This window comes from Artemia franciscana, chromosome 12, assembly GCF_032884065.1.
Source record: "Artemia franciscana chromosome 12, ASM3288406v1, whole genome shotgun sequence".
NCBI classification, from domain to species: Eukaryota; Metazoa; Arthropoda; class Branchiopoda; order Anostraca; family Artemiidae; genus Artemia; species Artemia franciscana.
Window position 1 is genome coordinate 17,268,204 of NC_088874.1, and position 23,959 is coordinate 17,292,162.

Sequence of the window (23,959 nt, forward strand, 5' to 3'; positions counted from 1 at the left end):
TTGCAACCGTGCTAGAAATTGAAATAGGCAAATAGCGTAGGAATCTATTATTTCCAGCTTTGAAGGCTGTCAGTTTAATCAACTTAAAGCTTTACAAAAGAATAAAGGAAGAAAAATATTAAACTGATGGTATTTCCATTTTTATCAGTTTTTTCAAAAGAATTAATCATTGAATCCTAGTTAATTAGCATAGCTAGTTGGTACTAAAAAGGGTAAAATTCTACTTAATTGACTTCTTGCTATCTCAGAAAGGGTTTGGGTTAGGAAAATGAAACTTTCAGGGATGGTCTATAGGCTAAAGTATGTCCCGAGAAGGTATTTTAAAGTACCCACCTCCACTCCTTCTCCCTCTAGAGGGCCCTGACCTTTGATGCTCAATTCCATTTTATACGGTTTTAAAGATATGCAAATACATCTCCTAAATTTTGAAAAAAAACATTGGTATGGCTCAAAATTCTACTCAAATAACAGGAATTACATTTTCAAAACTGAAGGCAGAGAAAAAGCAACTAGCCTAGTAAATCATAATTAAGGTAAAATGTTGTTTTGTCAGAATTTCAATAGGTATAGACCTGTCATGTAGGCAAATTTCAGGACCCTCTAGAGGGAGAAGGAGTGGAGGTAGGTACTTTAAAACAGCTTCCCGGGACATACTTTAGCCTTTAGATCCATCCCTGAAAGTTTCATTTTTCTAACCTAAACCCTTTCTGAGATAGCAAGAAGTCAATTGACTAGAATTTTACCCTAAAAAGTTAAGAACTTCTATTGAACCACTGGGCCTAGGAGGAACAGGTTGTCAATTTTTGTGGTCTTACACCTAAGCTGGAACAAACAGGTATAGGGCAAAATTGAAGGGCATGATTTTGGCCTTTGCTTAAAAGTAAATACTTGGCAAGTTGATGCATTCAAGATTAAATGAGTACTGCCAGCCTCCATTAGGCTTAGTAAAAATTGTTAAGATCACTTGTGGAAAAGAAATCAGATAAGAAAAAATAAACTAAATATAGGCCTAGCTTACCATTCAGTTCCCTGTTTAATGGTTTTTCCAGTCAGAAGTTAGCAGCCCCTGCTGTTGCAATTGCATTGTTAGATTATAGCACCCCTCCTAATCTGACCAGATATAGCCTAGCTCTAGGCTACAGACTAAAGTCTGCTGATTTTTTTGCATTTGGCAATTTTTGATATCTGTTGCCTAGTCCATAATGCTAATTGAAGCCAAATTTAGAAAATAAACCAGAAAACTTTAAGATTGTAACTTGAGAATTACAATCCAGTTATTATTTCAAAAACTAGACTGGTGGTCTAATATTTGAACTATGAGTCTACCAAGCCCTTCAAAGATTTTAAATGAAAGTTACCAAGCCCTTCAAAATTTCTAAATGAAGGTTACCAAGCCCTTCAAATATGCATACAGTGATTACTTGCTGTTGTTAAACTACAGGAATTGCATGTCTGTGAATTGTCCATCAGATTAGTTCTTATCACTTGCTCCAACTAATAACTATGGCATTTATTTTTACCAAAGTAAATGCTTAGATCCATGTTTATATTAAAATGCATTCTTGTTTTTATAGATAGACTGAATTGCAGTCATTCATTACGTTTTTGTTGAAAAATTTTCTGACATTCAAGAGCAAAATGGTAACTAGATCCCTGACAGATATATTCATCATGATGAGAAGCAATGCTTTACAGGACAAAAATTTTTTCAGTAATAGTGAGGTAAGTATTTTTTTTTAATTGCATTGCTTTCTGATGATGAATGGAAGAAATATCAAACTAAAATGTAAGCATGAAGCTTATATTGCAGTATGTTCTATTCATTTCAACTTAGAAATCTGCAATTTGTTTATCAGAAAAATTCAACAAAAAAAAACTTACTAGTTCTATTTTTAATTTTGATCTGGTTAAATTTGCTGCTTTTTATCACTACACAATATACTTTTTTTCTTTCAATATTGTTTTATAAAAATTAGAGGGAAACTTATCTTTGTTTTCATGAAGATGCTTCTCATGTATAGTAATATTCCAATTTTTTACATTGTTGAAGGTAAATAAAACCTAGCCCAACTCAAGCAATAAATGTGTATATTATAGATATATAGCCAGGAAGGATCAAAAGCTTTTCATTTTGAAGCCCCCCTCTCCCCATAAAAAAACAAGGAAATTAGTTTTTTTTGATTAAATGCTAAACATTTATATTTTAGTTTTTAGAAAATGTCAAATCAGTGATCAAAATATTGCTCATTATTCCTTTATATTATTGATTCAGTTCAAAGAATTCAATTAATGGCAAAGTTGAATTCTTAAGCTAAACAGATTGAAATGTATGTTTTGGAGTTTTGATCCAAAGCTTAATGCTGATTTATCTTACTTCCTATTTCTTACTTCCATTTGAACATTTATACAATAGTAAAACAATCCAAGTTATAATCTATCCATTTTTCAAGCAAACAAATAGTTTATGTTCTGCTAATAAAATTAGAAGAAGTACATCATTTTGTCTTTAATAAATTTGAAAATGAAGTTGAGATTTTCAAATGAACATGCAAAATGGTATATTTTGAAAGAAAATAATAAATACAAAATTAAACAAACTTGCTTACAGCAGTAGTGAATATTGTTCAAATAATGGGAAAAGATACGAAGAAATTGATGGCAAAAGAAACAGCAAAAAAGCATGCAGCTCAAATGTACAAACACTGTAAATACACAACACAATGAAAGTTTGAAAAAAGTTCTTTGAAGGATTGGTCAATAGGATGAATGAGTTTTTGTGTGTTGAATCAATGAACTGATGAAATGAATTTGATATGTATTGACAGAATGAACCCTCAAAGAACAGAGCTTGCTGCTAATAATAATTTATTGTTGATTAAGACTGAAAGGAATTGAATAAGAATTCCAAAGATTTTTTTAGCACTGACTTGTATTACTTTAAAAATTAAACACAGCTGTTACATAGCTAATGAAAGCAATGTTTATAAATTTTTTTTTTTTTTTTTTTTTTTTTTTTTTTTTTTTTTTTTTTTTTTTTTGTTTAGGGAAGTAATTTGAATTTAGTGAATGGTATTGTAGTCCAATGATTACTTGAATAGGACTTTGGCAAGAACTTGACTTCTAGTAAAAGAGTAACCTCATAAATCAAAAACCTCATTCCTCACTAAGCTATAAGCTTGCTAATGAAAATAGTTATAAACTTATGAGTTGGATATTATCATTAGCTACTTCACATAGAATTTTTCAGTTGCTGGTGGGGGGGTCACATAAAGCTTTCAATTGGTGTCATATAATATTGATTATCAACAGTTTCTTGGCAACAGTGTTCTCACAGTCAACTTTACACCTGTAAAAATGAAGGAAGGCAAACACATAATTAATGGTATAAAGGGCTCTCCAAGTGGCAGTGACTTACTTAAAATGGATCTTGTTGAATGGGATTCTATTTCTCCTAGCTGTATATGTTCAATAAATATTGTTTTTGGTAAAGGGTTTTCTGTCCAACCTTTAAATGTTACCACCAATGTGCAAAGAATTTGCTGCTTTTTGTGCAAATGTTCATATCCGAGAGTTTTAGAAAAAATGTTTGTCCTTGAGGTTTTATTTGATTTAGAAGGCAATTGTGTACTCTTACCAACTCAATTTCGTTTCAGAAGTGAATAGACAGCTGAATATGCTATTGGGTGCCTTGCAAATGTAATTAAGGGCGTGTTTTAACAGTGGATATTATAGGGCAACTTTTTCTTTAGACATTGCAAAGGCAGAAATAGCAACAAAGAACAAACTGCCTTTCCATCATAAACAACAAGTAGAACAATAGAGAAATTTTTTATATAAGACAAGTATAATTCAATTAAATGGCCCTTGTGTTTCAGGGCTCAATCTTAAAGAATTGGGCCAAAAAGTCAAATTTTAGCTTATAGAGCTAGGATTTAGGAAGGGACGACCCCTTATGTATGAAATATGTTTCAAGTTTTAGTGTTGATCCTTACTTTCAGTTGAAGGGATTTTTTTTTATGATCGTTTTTTCAAATCATACCAGGAATTCTACCTCTTCTCTCCATGAAAAATTGCTACTGGAGAATCCCTTCTCCCTGAAAAATTCCTTCTGCAGAAAATTCTCCCATTAAAATTCACCCCGCCTAAAATTCCCCCTCCTGAAAAATTCTCCTCAGACCATTTCCTCCTCACTGGAAATTCCCTGGACAATGCCTGCATGAAAATTATCTTTTCTTTTGTTTGAAAACTTCTTTATTTAATTTCTGATTGTTCTCAAATCATGCCAGAAATTCCCCACATTGGTGAATTTCCCCCTCAACCCCCCTCCTCCTTGGAAAATTTTCATATGTTTCCCAGTAACAAAAACTAGATGTAAACAATATACAAATTGCTTCTCCCCTACCGAGTTATTTTTCTATCTCAGACAATTCTCCCCCCTCTTGTAGAAAATTCCCCCCACAAAATTTCTTTGTATTTCCCAATAACAGATATTATATGTAAACAATGAAATTTTCATTGGAAAATTTACATATGTTTCCCAGTAACAAAAACTAGATGTAAGCAATATACAAATTGCTTCTCCCCTACCAAGTCGTTTTCCTATCCACAGGCAATTCTCCCCCTCTTGTAGAAAATTCCCTCCACAAAATTTGTTTGTATTTCCCAATAACAGATATTATATGTAAACAATGAGAGAATCACATGACTTGTATTCATTTCATTTGGGGCTGCTGGGGGTCATCTCATCCCCTGAGGTATAGATATTGGACCTTTTAACCATGCAGAATCACAAATTTGTCTCTAAATTTTTTATCAGATATTATTGAGGAAAAATGGGCACAGGAAGGAGGTTAGTTCCTTTCCAATGTTTTTGGTCACAAAAAATTGTACTAGAACTTTCAATTTCCATTCAAACGAACCCCTTCCAATCTTTTAGGGTCATTGGTTTGATAAAATCATCCCTGGGGAAAAAAATAACAGAAAGATAAAATTTTCTTTTGACAAAAAATGAAAAATTGAAGCTCTACAATAGTTTTTTTTTTTATATGCTGAGTCTGATGGTGTGATTTGCATTATTATTGCTTGACTTTTTGGGGTCTTTTCCTTCTTTTTCGAAAATCCGGCAAATTTTTCATGGGTTGTAGCTTCTGATGGGTAACATTAAACTTATTTTGTATATTTAGAATCAGCATAAAAAGCCAATTCTTTTGATGTATAATTTGCCATTAAAACTCCTTAATTTAGAGTTTCAGCTACTATTGTATCAGGTTGCTCTTTACTTACTGTTCGTCACCATGAACTGTTGGATTCGTTGTTACAAAATTTAGGTCACCTATTTATCTCCAATTCTATATCCAACACTGGATTTTAGCAGTGCTTTGTTTTTACTTATTTAACCTTATATTTTCTTATTGTTTGTCCATATGGCTTGTAACATTTCCATCTATAACCAAACGTGTTAGAGATACTGAAAATAATTCTATTCATTTGATCTATAGTGTAACTTTGAACTGGATCAACAAGGGTCTTTTTTCAGCAACTAAAACCGTCACTAGCTGTTGTTTTGCAGCACTTTTACCCTTTGATTTGTATATACATGTAGAAAGATAATTTGTTACCACTTTGTTTCTCGGAATGCTTTATTCTATATGGGAATCTTGTAGTTACCTACAAAGATCTAGGGATCATCCTTTGGTCGTAATGGTTTGCATCAAGGTTCTCATTTAGATTTTTAGTATTTAAGCTATGGAATTCCTGCAATAGTGATCTAAAAGATATTCCCGACTTCAATGCTTTCAAAGAATTTAAAAGATTCTTCTTGTTCAAATTATGTTTTTTTTATTCATTTTTCCTTTACAAATATATATTTTTTTAAACTTATAAGTAGTTTTGCTGGTATTGATTTATCAAGTGCATGCTAATCCCCAAAGGACAAGCAATAATTTATGGCTCTTGAGAATTGGTTTTTACTTGAATATCTGTACATACTTTTAATTTGTTTGTTGAGTTGTTTGTTGTAAATTCCTTTATAGATAAATACTTCCAAAAACACACTTAAGAAAAGGTTAAAATGCCAGATATGATTAATGGCCAAAATCCAGAATAAGGGAAAACGAAAACAAATTTACCACAGCTTTCTAGTTTTTGCAGAAGTACTCTATTGAAAAGAAATTAATTTGTGAACAAATATTATATCCATGCAATGAAAATATTTTTTTTACTTTAATGCAGTTTTATAACACATCAAAACGTTGATTTTAAGTAACCCTCTTTTGTTTTAGTATAACATAAAGATAATAAAATCAATGTTTCTAAATTTGTTTCGCTTTAGAATTATGAGAGTTACATCTAGTTTTATCTGAGTTAGGTAAGCTCAGAGGACTCTAGTCATGGATTATTCAGCTAGAACCTGCCCAAAGTTTTGCAGCAAATTGGAGCAGGAGTGCTGACAACATGAGTATTGATAATTGTATGGGTTTTCCCCACGATGGTAACTAATGAAAAATCCGCCATCTGTCGAATTTGAACTCACTATCTCAGTTCATGTAAATTTAGCGAGGGGGATGTATTTTCCAAAATTTATGGGGAGGGGACTGTTAAATTAGTCATTTTTCCAGTTTGTTCAATGAAAATATCAAAAAGAGTATTTGCAATGGAAATACCCCAAAAGAACATTTTTTTTTATTTCTTTGGGGAGCACTTTATTCTAAGGATTGGGCAAAAGAGGCATAGTATCAATAGCACCCAACCAAGCATATTAGTGGCAACAAATCAAGAAAATTAGTGTAGGCCACAATATGTTTTCCATCCAATTATCATTGGTTGGACAATTGTTAGTAGGTGGGACTTGGTTATGCGTTCTGAATGTTAAATACTGGGTGTACAAAATCCATTTGTCATTTCTCAAAACTTTGTAGTTTCCATTTCCTCATGGTGTAATATTTTTCAGGGAATATATACTGACAGAACTGCTCTAATAGACCAGGAATTAGATGAAGTTCAAATCAATATACCCCCAGAATGGTATGAAGAGTTTGAAGAAGTTGAGTACCAAATTTCGAAAGTTAAGAACCGCCTTAAAGAATTGAAAGATCTTCAGAAACAACATTTTATCCGACCTCTTCTTGATGACACTTCTGAAGAAGATAGGCAAATCCAAGAAGTGACAAGGGAAATAACAAGGGTAAAACTTTTAACAGAGCATGCTAAATAATCTAAAATTAGTGATAAAATTTCCATTGGGATTACTTCAGTATACTTTCATCACCATGTCTTATGAGTATTTCAGTTAGTAAATTAGTGTTATCATAGCCAGCATATTATTATATATGATCAGTTTATTTTACGAGATCAAATTTTACTGTCGCTTTTCAACCCGCCTCTATAGTTCGACCCATTCTTGGACTTACCTTGTTGCCAGTTACCCAAAATTTAGCTAGTAACTACCCTCTTTTAATGTAAGGCATCGTTAGATTCCTCCTCATTAAACCCTTGTTTATTTTCTATTGATTTACACGTCTATTTTGCCCCCTCAATGTCCGTAAGGGCCAGAGTAATATTGCACTTTATAGGAAAGAATATACATCTGGAATAGTATTTCCGTTTGTGTCTGTGTCAGAGCATCTACAAAAATAAAAAATAGGCAAGTTGACAGGAAAGTGTTTCTTATAATACGTACATTTGTGATTTTCAATTTAGTTTCACTATTTTAAAAGGATAGATTTTGTCACCATATCTTCATTTTGATTTCATTTCATTCAAAAAATGCAGAAATTGAGGTAAATGTACTTGTCTACCAAATCTCAATTGAATCTCAGTATTTTTACTTTTCTATCGCTCCTTCGACAATTTATCGAAGAGGATACCAATCTTAGGTGACTAATCCCGTGTAAATCGATTAGAAATATTACAAATCCCAGATTATGCTTACCATGCTGTAGTCTACCGCTGTTCCCTCAGCATTTTTGCAACCTGTATCTACCCTGGTGATTAGACCTCCTTATCTTAGTAATAATTGCATGTTTGTCCTAGCTATAACAGGTTACTTTGGTCATGATAGAAGTAAGAACTTCATTTGGTTCTTATAATAGAATATTTGCATGTCTATCCAGCAGAAATGATTTCGTTGTTAATGTACTTTTAAAAAAGTTGTATTTTAGTCAAGGGTCTTCATGCGATGGGGGGAGGGGGTCAGGATGGCACAAAATTTCAACCCAACACCTTTAGTCTTTCCTAGGATTTTGAACATACACTTTGTTTACAGCCTTGATGCATATCATGTATTTTAATTTAGTTAGAAATACTCTTCAATATTTGAGTCTTAGTTTAATATCCATTGCCATTTGTGAGATAATCCTGACACACCATTTTGATAATCTGGAAACACATAATATTTTTTTTTTTTTTTTATTTAATTAAGCATTATTCTCAGCATTTCCCGAGGATTTCATCTTAATATGCACGACCATTTCTGAGATGTTGCAGGTCCACTCTTTTGACAACAAGGATCATTATAGTGTCTTTCAACATTCATCTCATCATTCCCTGAATGTTTTACCTTTTTACCCTTATCCGTTTTTGTGACACTAGATATGCCATTTTGACAACCTGGCCCCATGTTGCTTCTTTTGATTTAGATTAACATTCCCTAAAAGTTTCAAGTTCATATCCTTAGCCTTTTCTGAGATGTTGTAGATACGCCCTTTTGACAACCTGGATGCACATAGTTTCTTTTGATTTAGTTCAAAAATCCCCCATCCTCAACATTCCCTGAAGTTTCTGCTTTATACCCTTATCCATTCCTGAGATACTGTATATATGTCCATTTGTCATTTCCCTTTTTTTAAAAATTATAATTTTTTCATATTAGAGTCGAAAGGGTGTCCCCGGTACCTTTGAGAAGATCAATTATTGTAGCAAGACAATTTAAATTATGTTTTATATTGTTTTGTTGTATAAAACAATTAAATATTACTTTATACAATAATTAAACAGAAATATTGTCCTATATGAAGTATTTAAAGTTCAAACATCATTTTGTGCCCGTCAGTTCATGATAAAAGTGAGCCATTCTTATTTTTGTAATTTATAAATACAAGGAATATTCTTGAAAACAGTTTGTGAGGATATTTCAAGGAATATGAGGGCAATTGGGGAACGAGGTAATGGAGTCTTCAAATAAAACATACATCCCAAAGAAGTAATTTTTCAAGAGCTACATGTGATAAATCATCTTGAATATAATGATGCTGTTTTGGTTAATTGAAAACTATCTGTTTATCAAGATGGGGTCTCAAAATATTAGTTTTAGACCATGAAAATTGATTGTCTATCCTAATATTCTGATTCTCTGTCATTTTGACGCTCTTTAAACAAAACTTGATGTTTGGTGGCAGAAAGTTGTTGTGTACCCACATGTGCAAAGTTAGTTTGCTTAAAAATTAGGTAAATTTTATTTTTTCTAGACACTTGGGAAATGTTATGGTGGTTTAAACTCTGTTCAGAGCTGTTTACAACAATATAGTCCGGGATCTGTTGAATTCAAGTTAGCCAAAAACGTTTCCTCGTATCTAGTCAATGTTTTACAGTCTTTGAGTTGTGATTTCAAGTCGCTTCAGTCATCATACTTCATGAGTAAGTATAATCCAAGGTAAACATGTTGGGATTTAAATTTTATGAAAGCAGTTGTGTGTCTCCTCAATATTAACTCTGATTAGTTTAACAAACTATACATTTTTTGTTCTTTGAAATAGCTTTTTCTGGTTAAAATATACCTATAACTTCTCGGAAAAACATCCAAATATGGGAAACTAGCAGCAATGCTTGTTCGACGGCAGCCATAAAAAAGAAAAAGCGTGACGTATACTCCTGCATGGGTATCAGATAATAACTCTAACTAATTTCTTCGACCACACTGCTTATGAAAAATTGATTGAGTACTATTTGGTATTTATGTCCTGTAAGTCAACTTCTTATTGGGGCTGGTGGTGCTTTGGGGGGCGCCACCGCGACGTTTTGAGGTTATTTTGCTGAACTAACTGTGTCAAGCTGAACAAGTGGAGTTTTTGGTGCTCTGAGCTTCGTGTCATGCTGTCCCTGCTTGTGAATGTTTTAAGCTTCTTGCATCAAATTGTCTATGTGTTTAATATGTCTGTAACCTTTTGTTTCAGCAAAACTTTTTTATATAAGCTAGTAATTTCCTCTTGTGACTGATAATTATATATATATATATAACTAGCTGTTGGTACCATACGTATAACACCTAGTTGGTGGGGGCGCTTCGCCCCCCAAGCTCCCCCGCGCGCGTAAGTCGTTACGCGCCATATTAGTTACGCGCCATTGTAGTTGTGTCCCTGTGTCCCACCTGTGAATATAGATAGATATATATATATATGTTTTTAACTATGTAAAACTTGCGAATATACAACATTCTTCGCTTGCCCATTGTCTGTACATATAAATAGATTGTCATGTTTACCGACTCTTGAATATGCAACATATAATTGTCCATGGGAAAAACAATCCGTATTCAGATCTATACCTCATTATTCTAATGATTGCCCTTGAGCTTTGTTGATGATGGTTGCTAATCAAACATTCCCTGTGTCCCCATCGTCATTTATATTTTCCCCCTGTGCCCCCCGGCGTCCCCGTTGTAGTTGTGTCCCAGTCGTCATTTATAGTCGACAAACATGACGTCAGTCGACACACACGTCCCAGTCGTCATTTGTGTCCCGGTGTCCCAGTCTGTAATTTCTCTTTGAGTGTCCCGGTCGTCATTTATATTCCCTGTGTTTTTTTTTATTATTTTTATTTTTTTTAGTTTTCTTTTTCTCCTTTATTTTCCATTTTTTTCCCCTTTTTTAGTTTTTTTTTCTTTTTCAGTTTTTAGTTTTTTAGTTTTTTTATTAGTTTTTAGTTGTTTTTTTTCTTTTTAGTTTTTCTTTGTAGTTTTTACCTTTTTTTTAGTTTTTTAGCTTTTTTAGTTTTTTTTAGTATTTTCTTTATAGTTTTTTTTGTAGTTTTAACTTTTTTAGTTTTTTTCTTCTTTCGTATTAATGCTAAAGCCAAGGTTCGAACCTGGAACCTCTCGGACCTAGAACCTGGAACATAACACTTTACCAGCTCAGCTACTTCGGCTTGAATACATTTACCTTTTTTTTTTTTAGTTTTCTTTTTCTCCTTTATTTTTCAGTTTTTTCTTTTTTTAGTTTTTTTTTCTTTTTCAGTTTTTATTTTTTTTTTGTTTTTTAGTTTTTTTATTAGTTTTTAGTTTTTTTCTTTTTAGTTTTATTGCAGTTTTTACCTTTTTTTAAGTTTTTTTTAGTTTTTTTTCTTTTTTAGTTTTTTACCTTTTTTAGTTTTTTTTTAGCTTTTTTAGTTTTTTTTTATTCCCTGTGTCCCGGTCTGTATATACATTTGTTTTTGAATTGGTATATGATGAAATAAATTTTGTGTTTTTTTCTTTTTTTTCTTTTTAGTTTTTTTTTGGTTTTTACATTTTTTTTTAGCTTTTTTGGTTTTTTCTCTTTTTAGTTTTTTTGTAGTTTTTACCTTTTTTTATTTTTTTTATTTTTTTTGTTTTCTTTTTCTCCTTTATTTTTCAGTTTTTTCCTGTTTTTAGTTATTTTTCTTTTTCAGTTTTTAGTTTTTATGGCACTTGGTATTAACCAAGTGACATATGGCAATCGCAAATTCTGTCTGTCTGTCGGTCCCGGTTTTGCTACTTTAGGCACTTCCAGGTAAGCTAGGACGATGAAATTTCGCAAGCGTATCAGGGACCGGACCAGATTAAATTAGAAATAGTCGTTTTCCCGATTTGACCATCTGGGGGGGGGCGGTTAATTCGGAAAAAATGAAGTATTTTTAACTTATGAGCGGGTGATGGGATCTTAATGAAATTTGATGTTTGGAATGATATTGTGTCTCAGAGATCTTATTTTAAATCCCGACCAGATCTGATGACATTGGGGGGAGTTGGAGGGGGTAAACCTAAAATCTTGGAAAACACTTAGTGGAGGGATCGGAATAAAACTTGATGGGAAAAATAAGCACAAGTCCCAGATACATGATTGATATAATCGGAACGGATCCGCTCTCTTTGGGGAGGTTGGGGGGGGGGGGGGTAATTCTGAAAAAATAGAAAAAATGAGGTATTTTTAACTTACGAACGGGTGATCGGATCTCAATGAAATTTGATATTTAGAAGGATATCGTGGCTCAGAGCTCTTATTTGAAACCCGACTGGATCTGGTGACATTGGGGGGGGGATTGGGAGGGGGAAACCTAAAACTTGGAAAACACTTAGAGTGGAGGGATCGGGATGAAACTTGGTGGGAAAAATAATCACGAGTCCCAGATACATGATTGACATAACCGGAACGGATCCGCTCTCTTTGGGGTAGTTGGGGGAGGGGTTAATTCTGAAAAATTAGAAAAAATGAGGTATTTTTAACTTACGAACGGGTGATCGGACCTCAATGAAATTTCATATTTAGAAAGATATCGTGTCTCAAAGCTCTTATTTTAAATCCTGACCGGATCTGGTGACAATGGGGGAAGTTTGGGGTGGGGGAACCTAAAATCATGGAAAGTGTTAGATTGGAGGGATCGGGATGAAACTTGGTGGGAAAAATAAGCAGAAGCCTGACATACGTGATTTACATAATTGGAACGGATCCACTCTATTGGGAGGGGGGGGGTTAATTCTGAAAAAAAGAAAAAATGACGTATTTTTAACTTATGAAGGAGTGATCGGATCTTCATGAAACTTCATATTTAGAAGGACCTCGTAACTCAGATCTCTTATTTTAAATCTCAACCGGATCAAGCGTAATTTTGGGGGGGGGCAGTTGGGGGACCGGAGATCTTAGAAAATACCTAAAGCGGTGAGATCAGGATGAAACTGGATGGGAAGAATAGAAACCTGTCTAAGATACGTGACTGATATAACCGGACCGGATCTGCTCTCTTTGGTGGAATTGGGGTGGGGGGGTAATTTTGAAAATTGAGGTATTTGTAACTTACGAAAGGGTGACCAGATCTTAATAAAATTTGATATTTAGAAGGATCTTGTGCTTTAAAGTTCTAATTTTAAATTCCAACCAGATCCTGTGACATTGGGGGGAGTTGGAGGGGGAAACCGGAATTCTTGGAAAACGTGAAAATTGGGGTATTTTTATCTTACGAATAGATGATCGGATCTTAATGAAATTTGATTTTTAGAAGGAATTCATGTCTCAGAGCTCTTATTTCAAATCCGACCAGATCGTTTGACATTGGGGGGGGGGAATCTTGGAAAAACACTTGGAGTGGAGGAATCGGTATGAAGCTTGGTGGATAGAATAAACAAATGTCCTTGATACGTGATTGACAGAATCGTACTGGGTTCGCTCTCTTTGGGGGAGTTGGGGGGAGGGGTTCAGTGATTTGGCGAGTTTGGTGCTTCTGGACGTGCTAGGACGATGAAAATTGGTAGGCGTGTCAGGGAGCTGCACAATTTGACTTGATAAAGTCGTTTTCCCAGATTCGACCATATGGGGGGCTAAAGGGAGAGGAAAAATTAGAAAAAATCAGGTATTTATAACTCACGAGTGGGTGATCGGATCTTAATGAATTTTGATATTTAGAAGGACATCGTGACTCAGAGCTCTTATTTTAAATCCTGACCGGAATTAAGCCTCTTATTTTCCTTTTTAAATCAATCTATTGATTCATAGAATTTTGTTAGAGCTCATACCATATGATCTCTTGGCTCTTAGCTCTTCTCCTCTCGTCACAAGTGCTATATCAGCTCTTAGCTCTTGTTTTAGTTTTTTTTTAAGTTTTTTTATTAGTTTTTAGTTGTTTTTTTTCTTTTTAATTTTTTGTGTAGTTTTTACCCTTTTTTAGTTTTTTTTATTTTTCAGTTTTTTATTTTTTTTTAGTTTTTTAGCTTTTTTAGTTTTTTTAGTATTTTCTTTTTAGTTTTTTTTGTAGTTTTTACCTTTTTTAGTTTTTTTCTTCTTTTGTATTAATGCTAAAGCCAAGGTACGAATCTGGAACCTCTCGGACCTAGAACCTGGAACATAACGCTTTACCAACTCAGCTACTTCGGCTTGAATACATTTACCTTTTTTAATTTTTTTTTATTTTTATTTTTTTTAGTTTTCTTTTTCTCCTTTATTTATCAGTTTTTTTCCTTTTTTTAGTTTTTTTTATTATTCAGTTTTTAGGTTTTTTATTAGTTTTTAGTTTTTTTTTTTCTTTTTAGTTTTTTTTGTAGTTTTTACCTTTTTTAGTTTTTTTAGTATTTTTTCTTTTTTAGTTTTTGGTTTTTTATCTTTTTTTTGTTTTTTTAGTTTTTTAGCTTTTTTAGTTTTTTTAGTATTTTCTTTTTAGTTTTTTTTTGTAGTTTTTACCTTTTTTAGTTTTTTTTCTTCTTTTATATTAATGCTAAAGCCAAGGTTCGAACCTGGAACCTCTCAGACCTAGAACCTGGGACATAGCGCTTTACCAACTCAGCTACTTCGGCTTGAATACATTCGTTTTTGAATTGGTATATGATGAAATAATTCAGACGTCATATGCGGACAGACAGACAGACACACAAACAAACAACTTTTATATATATAGACTATACTATAATTACTTGCATAATTGCTATAATTTTAGAGACGTAGCTATCCATAATAGTACTAACCGGTGGAAAACACCTTTTTTTTGGAATTTCAAAATTCTGTTAAAGTTCTAATTAAAACAAAGATAAATGTTTGTGTAATTGCTGCAATTTTGATACCAAAGAGCTGAAATTAGTCGAGTACAATTTGACTTTTACGTTTAGTTTTTAATATGAAATAGGAACATTATACCCAGTCGGGTTTTAAGTTGTTTTTTTTGTACATCAGTCCTTTAAAGTTCACAAAGTAAGTGATTGAATGAAATACTTTGACGCTGAGACAGCCAAGAGGGCATGAAGTGGACTTGGTCAATTTGGCTTGCAAACAGCCAGTCATATCTTTCCTTAAACCCTATTTTATTTCATTAGGGCTGCAATCACGTGAAGACAGAACTGCCAAGTATTTTAAAGAACCTCAGCCTATATTGGGCCAAATGAAACTTTTTGAAGGAGACATTTATGAAGATATCGCAGTTGATACCGTATCACCGATGCAACAGTTACTCCTTTTGGAAGAAGATGTAGCGTTTGCAGAGCAGCGAGATAGAGAAGTGGCGAATGTTGCCAAGTCTATTCAAGATATGAATGTGATCTTTAAAGAAGTGGCTCAAATGGTCTCAGATCAGGTAATAATCTTGTTTTGTTTATAGATTAAATAAAAAAATAAGTTTTTCAAGTGAAAGTAAGGAGCAACATTAAAACTTAAAACGAACAGAAATTAGTACGTATATGAGGGGGTCGCTTTCTCGTCAATACCTCGCTCTTTACGCTAAAGTTCGAATTTTGTCCCGGTTCTATAAGAATGACTCCTGAACTACAAAGGCGTTTAATTAAAATAAATAGCTTTTTTAAAAGTTCTAAAAACTTTAGGGGTAAACAGCGAGGTATTGACGAGAGGGTGACCCTCCCCATATACGTAATAGTTTCTATTATTGCTAAGTTTTAATGTTGCTTCTTAATTTAAGTTAAAAATCTTGTTTTTGTATTTAATTTCTGATCGTTTTTTAAATAATTCTGTGAAATCTGGCTTTCTCTCCATGGCAAATTCCCTTCTCCCATGAAAAATCCATCCATGAAAAGATCCTCCCACGTTATTGTACATAGGAGCTTGAAACCTCTACATTTATGCTCTCTGCTTTGCTGAATCTGATGGAGTGATTTTTATTAGCATCAATTGATATTTTGGAAGTGTCCCCCCTCCCTTTTTTTCAAAAATTGGGCGAATTTTCTCAGTCTCGTAACTTTTGATGGGTACCATTAAATTCGATGATTTTTACATATTTTGAATGAGCATCGAAATTCGATTCTGTTTATGTGTCTATTGTTATCAAAACTCATCTTAGAGTTTCGGTTAATATCGGGCCATGTCCCTCCTTTATTATGGTTCGTTACAAGGAACTGTTTGATATGGTCATTTTTGTTTTCATAGCTCCCAAAACAAAAGAAGACATTAGACCTATTTTTACTATCACTTGAGAGTGGTTTTTATGATTTTTTCTTAAGTGAGAATTGGAATAAAAAAAAATAATTTGCAAGATCACATTGTTTTCCTGAATGGTGTGGCAGAATGGTCTGGTACATGTGTCTATAACACGTAAGATTATATTTGGTAGTCTCTGTTTTACAGACACTTAGGCAGTTTCTTTTTCGCGATCATGGTCAGTCTTCCCGTTACCTTCGATGAAACAAATATGCCCCTGGCAACCCCCCCCCCATTGATGAAAGCCTACCTATATAGTATAAAGAAGCTTTCTAAACTTGAACACACTTAAAAGAACTGACCAATTTATGGCTCGTTCAAGCTTTCTATCGATTTTGTCGATCTTGTTTTTATTTTATTTCATTTCTTACTTTATTTCATTTTAGATTTTATTTTCCATTATATAACTAAATGCTTTTTGTTTTAATCTAGAGAAAGTTGGTACTATACTCCATCATTCCCTGGCAATACCACCAGCGGTAAAAGGCCCTCTTGAATAAGTATCTCGCATTTTCGAGTTCATTTAAAAATATATGAAGTGCACCCTTCTGCTTGAATACGATGATATATTTTAAAAAATTTTCGCAACATAATTGTTCTGTTGTCAAGTTTTCAAATAGGATGTCAACTATAAGCGCCTTTTTTTCATTAGATTAGTGTTAATTGTGTTAATGTGTAAATGTGTTAATTGTCTAATAAAAAAAGATCATCAGTGGAATTATGTATTACTTCTCTGACCTTGGGTTTTTTAATGGAAATCTTTAAAAGCTCTTAATCTAGCCATGGGTGCAGCAGTAACTACAACATAGTAAAGAGCGATTACTGGTAAAGCCTCAAGCTCACGCATGTCATCATTTTGGCCAATCAGTTTTGTTCCCTCTTTTGCAAGCATTATTAATTAGCTGAGAATGGTTGTGGTAGTTGTGACTCGTGTGGGGATCGTCTTTAAATCTCGTCGCTTAAGAGAATATTAAATATCTAGTCATTTAAACAATACACAAGTTATCTAAATTACATATGTAGAAATTATTTTATTGTTTTGTTAATAATTTCCTTGAAAATGCGGGTGTTTTCCTCTGAGAACCTGAAGTAAAGACGAACCAATACTGAAGTAAATCACCATTACTTAAAGCAAGACTTTAATCACTACCAAATTTTTGAAATAAAAAGGATTTTCTGTACTTTGGCCTTGCATTGAATCTAAGATAATGTAACCACTTTTTATATCATAAAAGGGTAAAGATTCTCCAAAGCCCTTGATGGCGCAAAGAGCGTCGACTATTATCGACGTTCCAGTTTCCATCATGCTAATTTAGTAAATTTTTTTTCTTTATTTTTTTTATATTCCGTATTTTGCCTTCCGAACTACATCTAATTACTTTATATTCAATAAAAAAAATTGGAAACAGTTAATTTAAAAAAAAAATCAGGCTGGATCCAAAGGAGACTAAACTTTTAGGTAAATTTTAATTTCAAACAGTTCGTGGTAACGAACTGTAGTAAGGAGCGACCCGGCTCAGTAGTAAACAAAACTCTAAAAAACGGAATTTTGATACTAATAGATACATCAAAAGAATCAGGTTTTAATGCTGATATTCTTACCTATCAAAAGTTACGAGTCGGAGAAAATTTGCCTTATTTTGGAAAATAGGGGAAAATATCCCCATACTGTAGAAGTTTCAATCTCCTGTCTACAAAAATGTCGAATTTTGTATTTTTTTGCCAGAAGACCGATCACGGGTGGGGGCTTTTTTTAAGTGACCAAAAAAAATTGGAGGGCACCTAGGCCCCCTCCCACGCTCATTTTTTCCCAAAGTCACCGGATGAAAATTTTGAGATAGCCATTTTGTTCAGCATAATCAAAAAACGTAATAAATACGTATTTGGAGTTAACTTACTCCCCCACAGTCCCCGGAGGAGGGGCTGCAAGTTACAAACTTTGACCATTGTTTACATATAGTAATTGATATTAGGAAGTGTACAGACGTTTTTAGGGGGATTTTTTCTGGTTGGGGGTCGAGGGGAGGGGGCTACGTCGGATGATATTTCCAAGGAGAATTTATCATGGGGGAAGAGAATTTCGGTGAAGAGGACGCAGGATTTTCTAGCATTCTTAAAAAAAAAAACAATGAAAAAATAAATATAATAATTAATATTATATTATTAATTATTAATATTATTAATTAATAATATAATATTATTAATTATATAATATTAATATAATATTAATATAATTATATAATATATAATATTAATATTATTAATATTATATTATTATATTAATAATTAATATAATAATTAATATTAAAAAATAAAAATAAATAAGTTTTTTCAACTGGATGTAAGGACACCATTAAAAATTAAAACGAACAGAAATTATTACGCATACGAGGAGGTTCATCTCCTCCCAAATACCTTGCTCTTTACGCTAAAGCATTTTTTGTAATTTCAACTATTTATTCTACGACCTTTGTGATTCAGGGGTCATTCTTAAAGATTTGAGATAAAATTTAAGCTTTAGTGTAAAAAGCAAGGTACTGACGAGGGGGCGAACCCTCTCATATACGTACTGAAAATATACGAATATAGAAGCGCGTCACGTATGTTAATTCCTAAGTTACGTATTTTTGCTCCTAGCAAAAACGTTCGTAAAAAAATTAAAAGTTCTAAGTTACCTTTTTAAGTAACCAAAAAATTGGAGGGCAACTACGCCTCCTCTCCCAACCCTTTTTTCTCAAAATCATCCCATCAAAACTATGAGAAAGGCATTTATCCAAAATAAAATTAATATGCAAATTTCGTTTTAATTATTCATGTACGGAGAGCCAAAATCAAAACATGCATCAATTCAAAACGTTCAGAAATTAAATTAAAAAAAAACAAGTTTTTTCAACTGAAAGTAAGGAGCGACATTAAAATTTAAAACGAACAGAAATTACTCCGTATATGAAAGGGGTTGTTACCTCCTCAACGCCCCGCTCTTAGCGCTAAAGTTTTTTTTTATTGTTTTAAAAAGTAGAGTTATGAGAAAGGGTCAAACTTTAGTGTAAAGAGCCGGGCGTTGAGGAGGTAACAGCCGCTTTCATATACGGAGTAATTTCTGTTCGTTTCAAGTTTTAATGTCGCTCCTTACTTTCAGTTGAAAAAACTTGTTTTTTATATTTAATTACCTGTATTCTTTGGTAAACTCTCTCTTAACCAAGACCTCCAGTTAGCCCTTTTCCTTTTGGTATTGCCCAAAGGGCATAGGAAACTTGCAAATGCAAACTGGCGCTAGTATCGAAAAGAAAAATCAACAACACCGTCTAACATTTGGTGAATTTGTTTGACCTAAAGTTGTCTCATACGTTTCTTTTTTAAGTATTTTAAAATGCACAAGATAATAAAGAAATCAAAATTCTATTGTCAAAGCCTTCCAGTTTAAGTTCAAATAGCCTACTTAGCCTGCCATTTTCCCAAGCTAACCTAGGCCTGCTTTGTGCAGACTGGATATTAACTTAAAAAACTTAAAAATAAAAAATACGGATTAGCAATGCTTACAGAAAAATTTTGGCTTTAATCATTTTTGTTGTACATTAATCATGTCAAATATAATTTTCTTGGAAATTTCCCACTTCTTAATGAAGCGGCCAGACAATGCACTGCAATTGGCGGCAGTAATTTTAATCCCTGTCTGTAGAATAAACTGTCGCCGATTTAACTTATACGGGGGTATCATCTCCAATCTTGGAGGTAGCTCGTGTTCGAAAATTCTTTGAAACTTTTGGAATTTGCTTTTTCATGCCTTTAACACCCTGTTGTTACGCTGAGAATTCTACATTATCTAATTATTTTTATATTTACTAATATAGGTTAGAATTAATTAATTTAGATGACGTATAAGGAATTCTTTCATAGTTGATGGTCATCTTACAGAACCATAACATGATAATTTATTTCATGTAGTAAACTAAGGACAGAAACGAGTCACCATATTGAGGCCAGAATTTGATTGAAATGCTGAGGTCATATTGTGGAGGTCACCGGGTAATCCCCTGACCCCAAATATAAATACAATACGCAGCCATGCTTTGCTAAGTCAGACACTTTCTCGGTTGAATCCCCTACCGATAATGACCATGTGAAAGGCTTTTGTTCTTGCTCCTCCCCCCCCCCAAATCTCTTACATAAAAGCTTTCTGGCTAAATTATTGTAGAACTGAAATGTCACCATATAATTTGCTTAGTACATTGAATCATACTCTTTCCTGACTATTGCTGACAATCTATGGCTGTAGAAATAAAAAGAAGAAGAGAACAATGTTGTGGAAAGTCGTCTAAATCAGCTTTTTAACCCAGTTTTTTCTTTAGCTTGTAAGGTTTGTTAGCTACTTTATCTAGAGGTTGGGATGGATAAGACACCCTGTATTTTTTCAGCCTTTGCTGTCTACAACTACCCTAGGTTCATTCAGCTGATTTTTCAGGGAATACCGGGTGTTTTTGCGTGTACCTTAGATTACAATCGTTTTCTTTTTGTTGCAAGTTCATGCGTCATAACAATTTAATTGCGCTGAAATTATTCAGCTGGGCCACTTAACGAGAAATCCCTTTTAAAAGGGCTTTCCACTAGCTCACGTTTTTTTAGTTATACTGTCTGCATGTGACCGGACGGAATGATCGATTTGATATAAACAGTTCTACGTTTTTAACTCGCTTTGTTCAAGTCACTGACTTGTCACATTGTTTGTCACATAAATTTGTAAATTCATATTTTCACCACTTATGAATGTCCAATTACTTCCGAATTTTAATAGTATTAAGTACTTCCGACGACAGTGCAATTTCATAATATGAAAGTCCTCCCCCTTTTTTATACTCCCCGTTGTATAAATAATACAACATAAATTGGTGTTTGGGCGCAGCAAAGAGTATAAAACAAACATTGGTAAACAAGACTTGATAGTCCAAAGGTAACAATACTTTCCTCTGTCCGTGATAACTTAGGTTCGAATAGGTTATTAAAACAGGTTATATTAGGTTATAAAAGACAATTTCCGTCTTATAGATAACTAAAGACTGTTTAGCCATAGAGAAAACTAAAAGCTGAACATAATGAATATATGCTACAAAAAAAAAGGAGAAAAAACGGTCTCAAAATGAACTAAAAAGTACAATTTTTTCTCCCGAGAATCTACGACTATAAGTGAAAAAAGTTGACGTCAAATGGATTGGGCTTTACATTGCTTCATCTTTTTAACTCGTTTTCCTTAGGTCGCCGACTTCTTTTATTTATGCATTTCTAACTTAGATGCATATATTCATTCATTTATTCACTTATATTCAAAGATTCTCAAGCAAAAAAAAATAGCTTTTACTTTTTAGTCCATCTCGGAAATGGGTTCACTCAACTATATGAACCCAGAGCTAACCAATTAGATTGAAAATGTGGCGGAACTCGATTTTCAAACAAAATGATTAGTTCTTAAAGCAAGACACTACTACTATTACTAATAACTCTGCAGCGCCAAGCCGCCTGTGGCCAACACAGCTTTGCATGCTCTTCTATCATCCAGTCTATTCAAACCTTGCCTATGTTCTTTAGATCTTTCCTTACGCCTAGTTCCCGCTCCCTACAGGTATGACCTGATTATTTTTTTTACCCCAGATTGATGACCGAAAACGACAATCTTTGTCAATCTCTAATCCGTCATCTGTAAAATTTGTTCTAGCCATCTTTTCTCTCATTATAGTCCTTGAAAGTGGGATAGAACCACATTTTACGTCACTATGTTGGTTTGGTATTCCATCAGTCAGAGGGCTACCCAAAATTATTTGTAGACAATTCCTCTGGAAAACATCTAAAAAAAAAAATCCGTATTTCAGAACGCCCACATTTCAGAACTGCACTTGACCATTGCCATCACTGTAGCTTCCAATGTTCAAATCTTGGTTCGTAGACCTATCTCCCTATTTTTCTAAACTTTTTTCAACTGTGGAAAAAAAAACACTTTTGGCCTTGGCTAATCTACTTTTTATATCTTCACTTCATCCACTATCCTAATTAATAATACTACCTAGGTAAATGGTCTACCTATTCACTTTCTAGGGCAAATGGGCAAATTCACTTTCTAGGGCAAATGGTAAATACTAATGTTATTATTTGAATATCATCGCTGTATTCTTTAATATTAACTTTTCCAGGGAACTGTCTTAGACAGGATTGACTACAACATCGAAAATACAACTTTGAGTGTCGGACAAGGCGTTGTGCATTTGAAGAAAGCAGAAACCTACCAAAAAAGCGCATGGAAAAAGAAATGGTGTCTGATCCTGTTTGCTATTTTAGTTGTCTTAATGATTCTTATTATTGCTATTGAAACATAGTTAGATCTTCAATGTATTTGTGCTTTGAATTTTAATTTATCTTTATTTATTTGAAATCACAGGTAACCTAACCTGAAAATCTATGTTGGATATAGTAAGATAGTTGCATAACATGCTTTTGAACTAATAAAAAAGGAAATTACCTATGAATTTTAATTCTTTGATTTGAATTTTCCACTTGTAAGTTTGTGCTCCAAGAGTACAAGCCAATATTACTCCATTGCTTAAACCCGTTTTCGGTACGATAGTTGAAAATTTATGTCAGTCACTGGATTCTTTCGTTTTTTTCGAGATTTTTTACAATAAAGTTTTGTTTTGGATCTGACTTATTGAGTTCAATTTTTTTTCTCCATCTGTCTGGAGATAGCTGGACCATGCCTTTCAGGAATCTTAATTTCCATTAATTTTAGAAGTTCCGGTTAGGGGTATTGTATCTCTTTTCGTATAGGTAAAAACAGGGCTGTAATCGACTCCGACTCCAGACATTTTCAATATACCGACTCCATTCAGGGAAAATTTACTAAAACCGACTCAGCAGCCCTGTTTTAAAGCTGGATTTAACTATATTTTATATAATAGCTATAACCGACTCCGACTCCAAACATTTTCAATATACTGACTCTAACTCCAACTCAATTCAGCCAAAATTTATTAAAATTCTGACTCCACAGCCATGGTTAAATTCTCGAATTGAACTGAATATCCTGGCCATAACAATTTCAGTGGTTTGTTTGGATTGCATGGTCCGGTATGGCTTAAACAGCTCGATATGAAAAATCTTAGCTAAATTTGGCAAAATTACCACGCATAAGGTTTGCACGTCGTGATCACGGTTTGCTAAAAATTTCCTGTACCATTGGGTTAGTTTTTCCATAGAGCCTCATACGCTTCAAAATGCATTGCCACTGATATTGGTAATTTCAGTAATTCTATCGCAACCAATGGTTTCAATAAAGTGTAAAGGACAAAAAAATAAGGGACCAAAGGTTTCAATAAATGGAGGATTTTCTAAAATCCAGAAATAAATATGATAGTTCTCTGTGCAAAAAGCCTTTTTTAAACCTTGTCTACCTCTCGCCTGAAGAATTTACTGTGGGTACCTTAGTATGGCGATAATTTCAGATTATTGCCGTATCATATCTTTTTTAAATGTCCTGTTACACGCTGTGTATTGATTTTTACCTCAACATGTCATGAAGTCCGATTCACACTTACACAGACTCACATTACTCCAGCACCGAAACCACTGGTACCTTCCTTGTTTTTTTTTTTTTTTTTTTTTTTTTTTTTTTTTTTTTTTTTTTTTTTTTTTTATCGTTAAATTCTTATTAAGGCCTTGAAAAGTAAGTGATCTAAACCTCTCTCAGTTGAAGTGACCAAGAATATTTAAAACATGTGGGAAGCTAGGATTGAGCGGTATAACGCGGTTCAAGCGAAATTAAAAATTGACAACACTACAGT

General features: G+C 33.4%; 1 protein-coding gene across 5 annotated transcripts; it reads left to right on the forward strand.

Moving 5' to 3' along the window:
• Positions 1-22,823, forward strand: LOC136033769 (syntaxin-16-like). 5 transcript variants are annotated; one of them, XM_065714665.1, is made up of 6 exons: positions 1-129; positions 1,575-1,722; positions 6,950-7,183; positions 9,465-9,633; positions 15,026-15,282; positions 22,316-22,823. In XM_065714665.1, the coding sequence occupies exons 2-6, from the start codon at positions 1,639-1,641 to the stop codon at positions 22,496-22,498; spliced, it is 927 nt and encodes a 308-aa protein (XP_065570737.1). In that variant the 5' UTR covers positions 1-129; positions 1,575-1,638; the 3' UTR covers positions 22,499-22,823. The 5 variants fall into 5 exon arrangements, with proteins under 5 accessions (XP_065570737.1, XP_065570739.1, XP_065570738.1 ...); XM_065714667.1 differs by having other exon boundaries at positions 28-94; positions 1,573-1,722; XM_065714666.1 differs by lacking the exon at positions 1-129 and adding an exon at positions 131-212.
• The last annotated feature ends 1,136 nt before the right edge of the window (positions 22,824-23,959 follow it).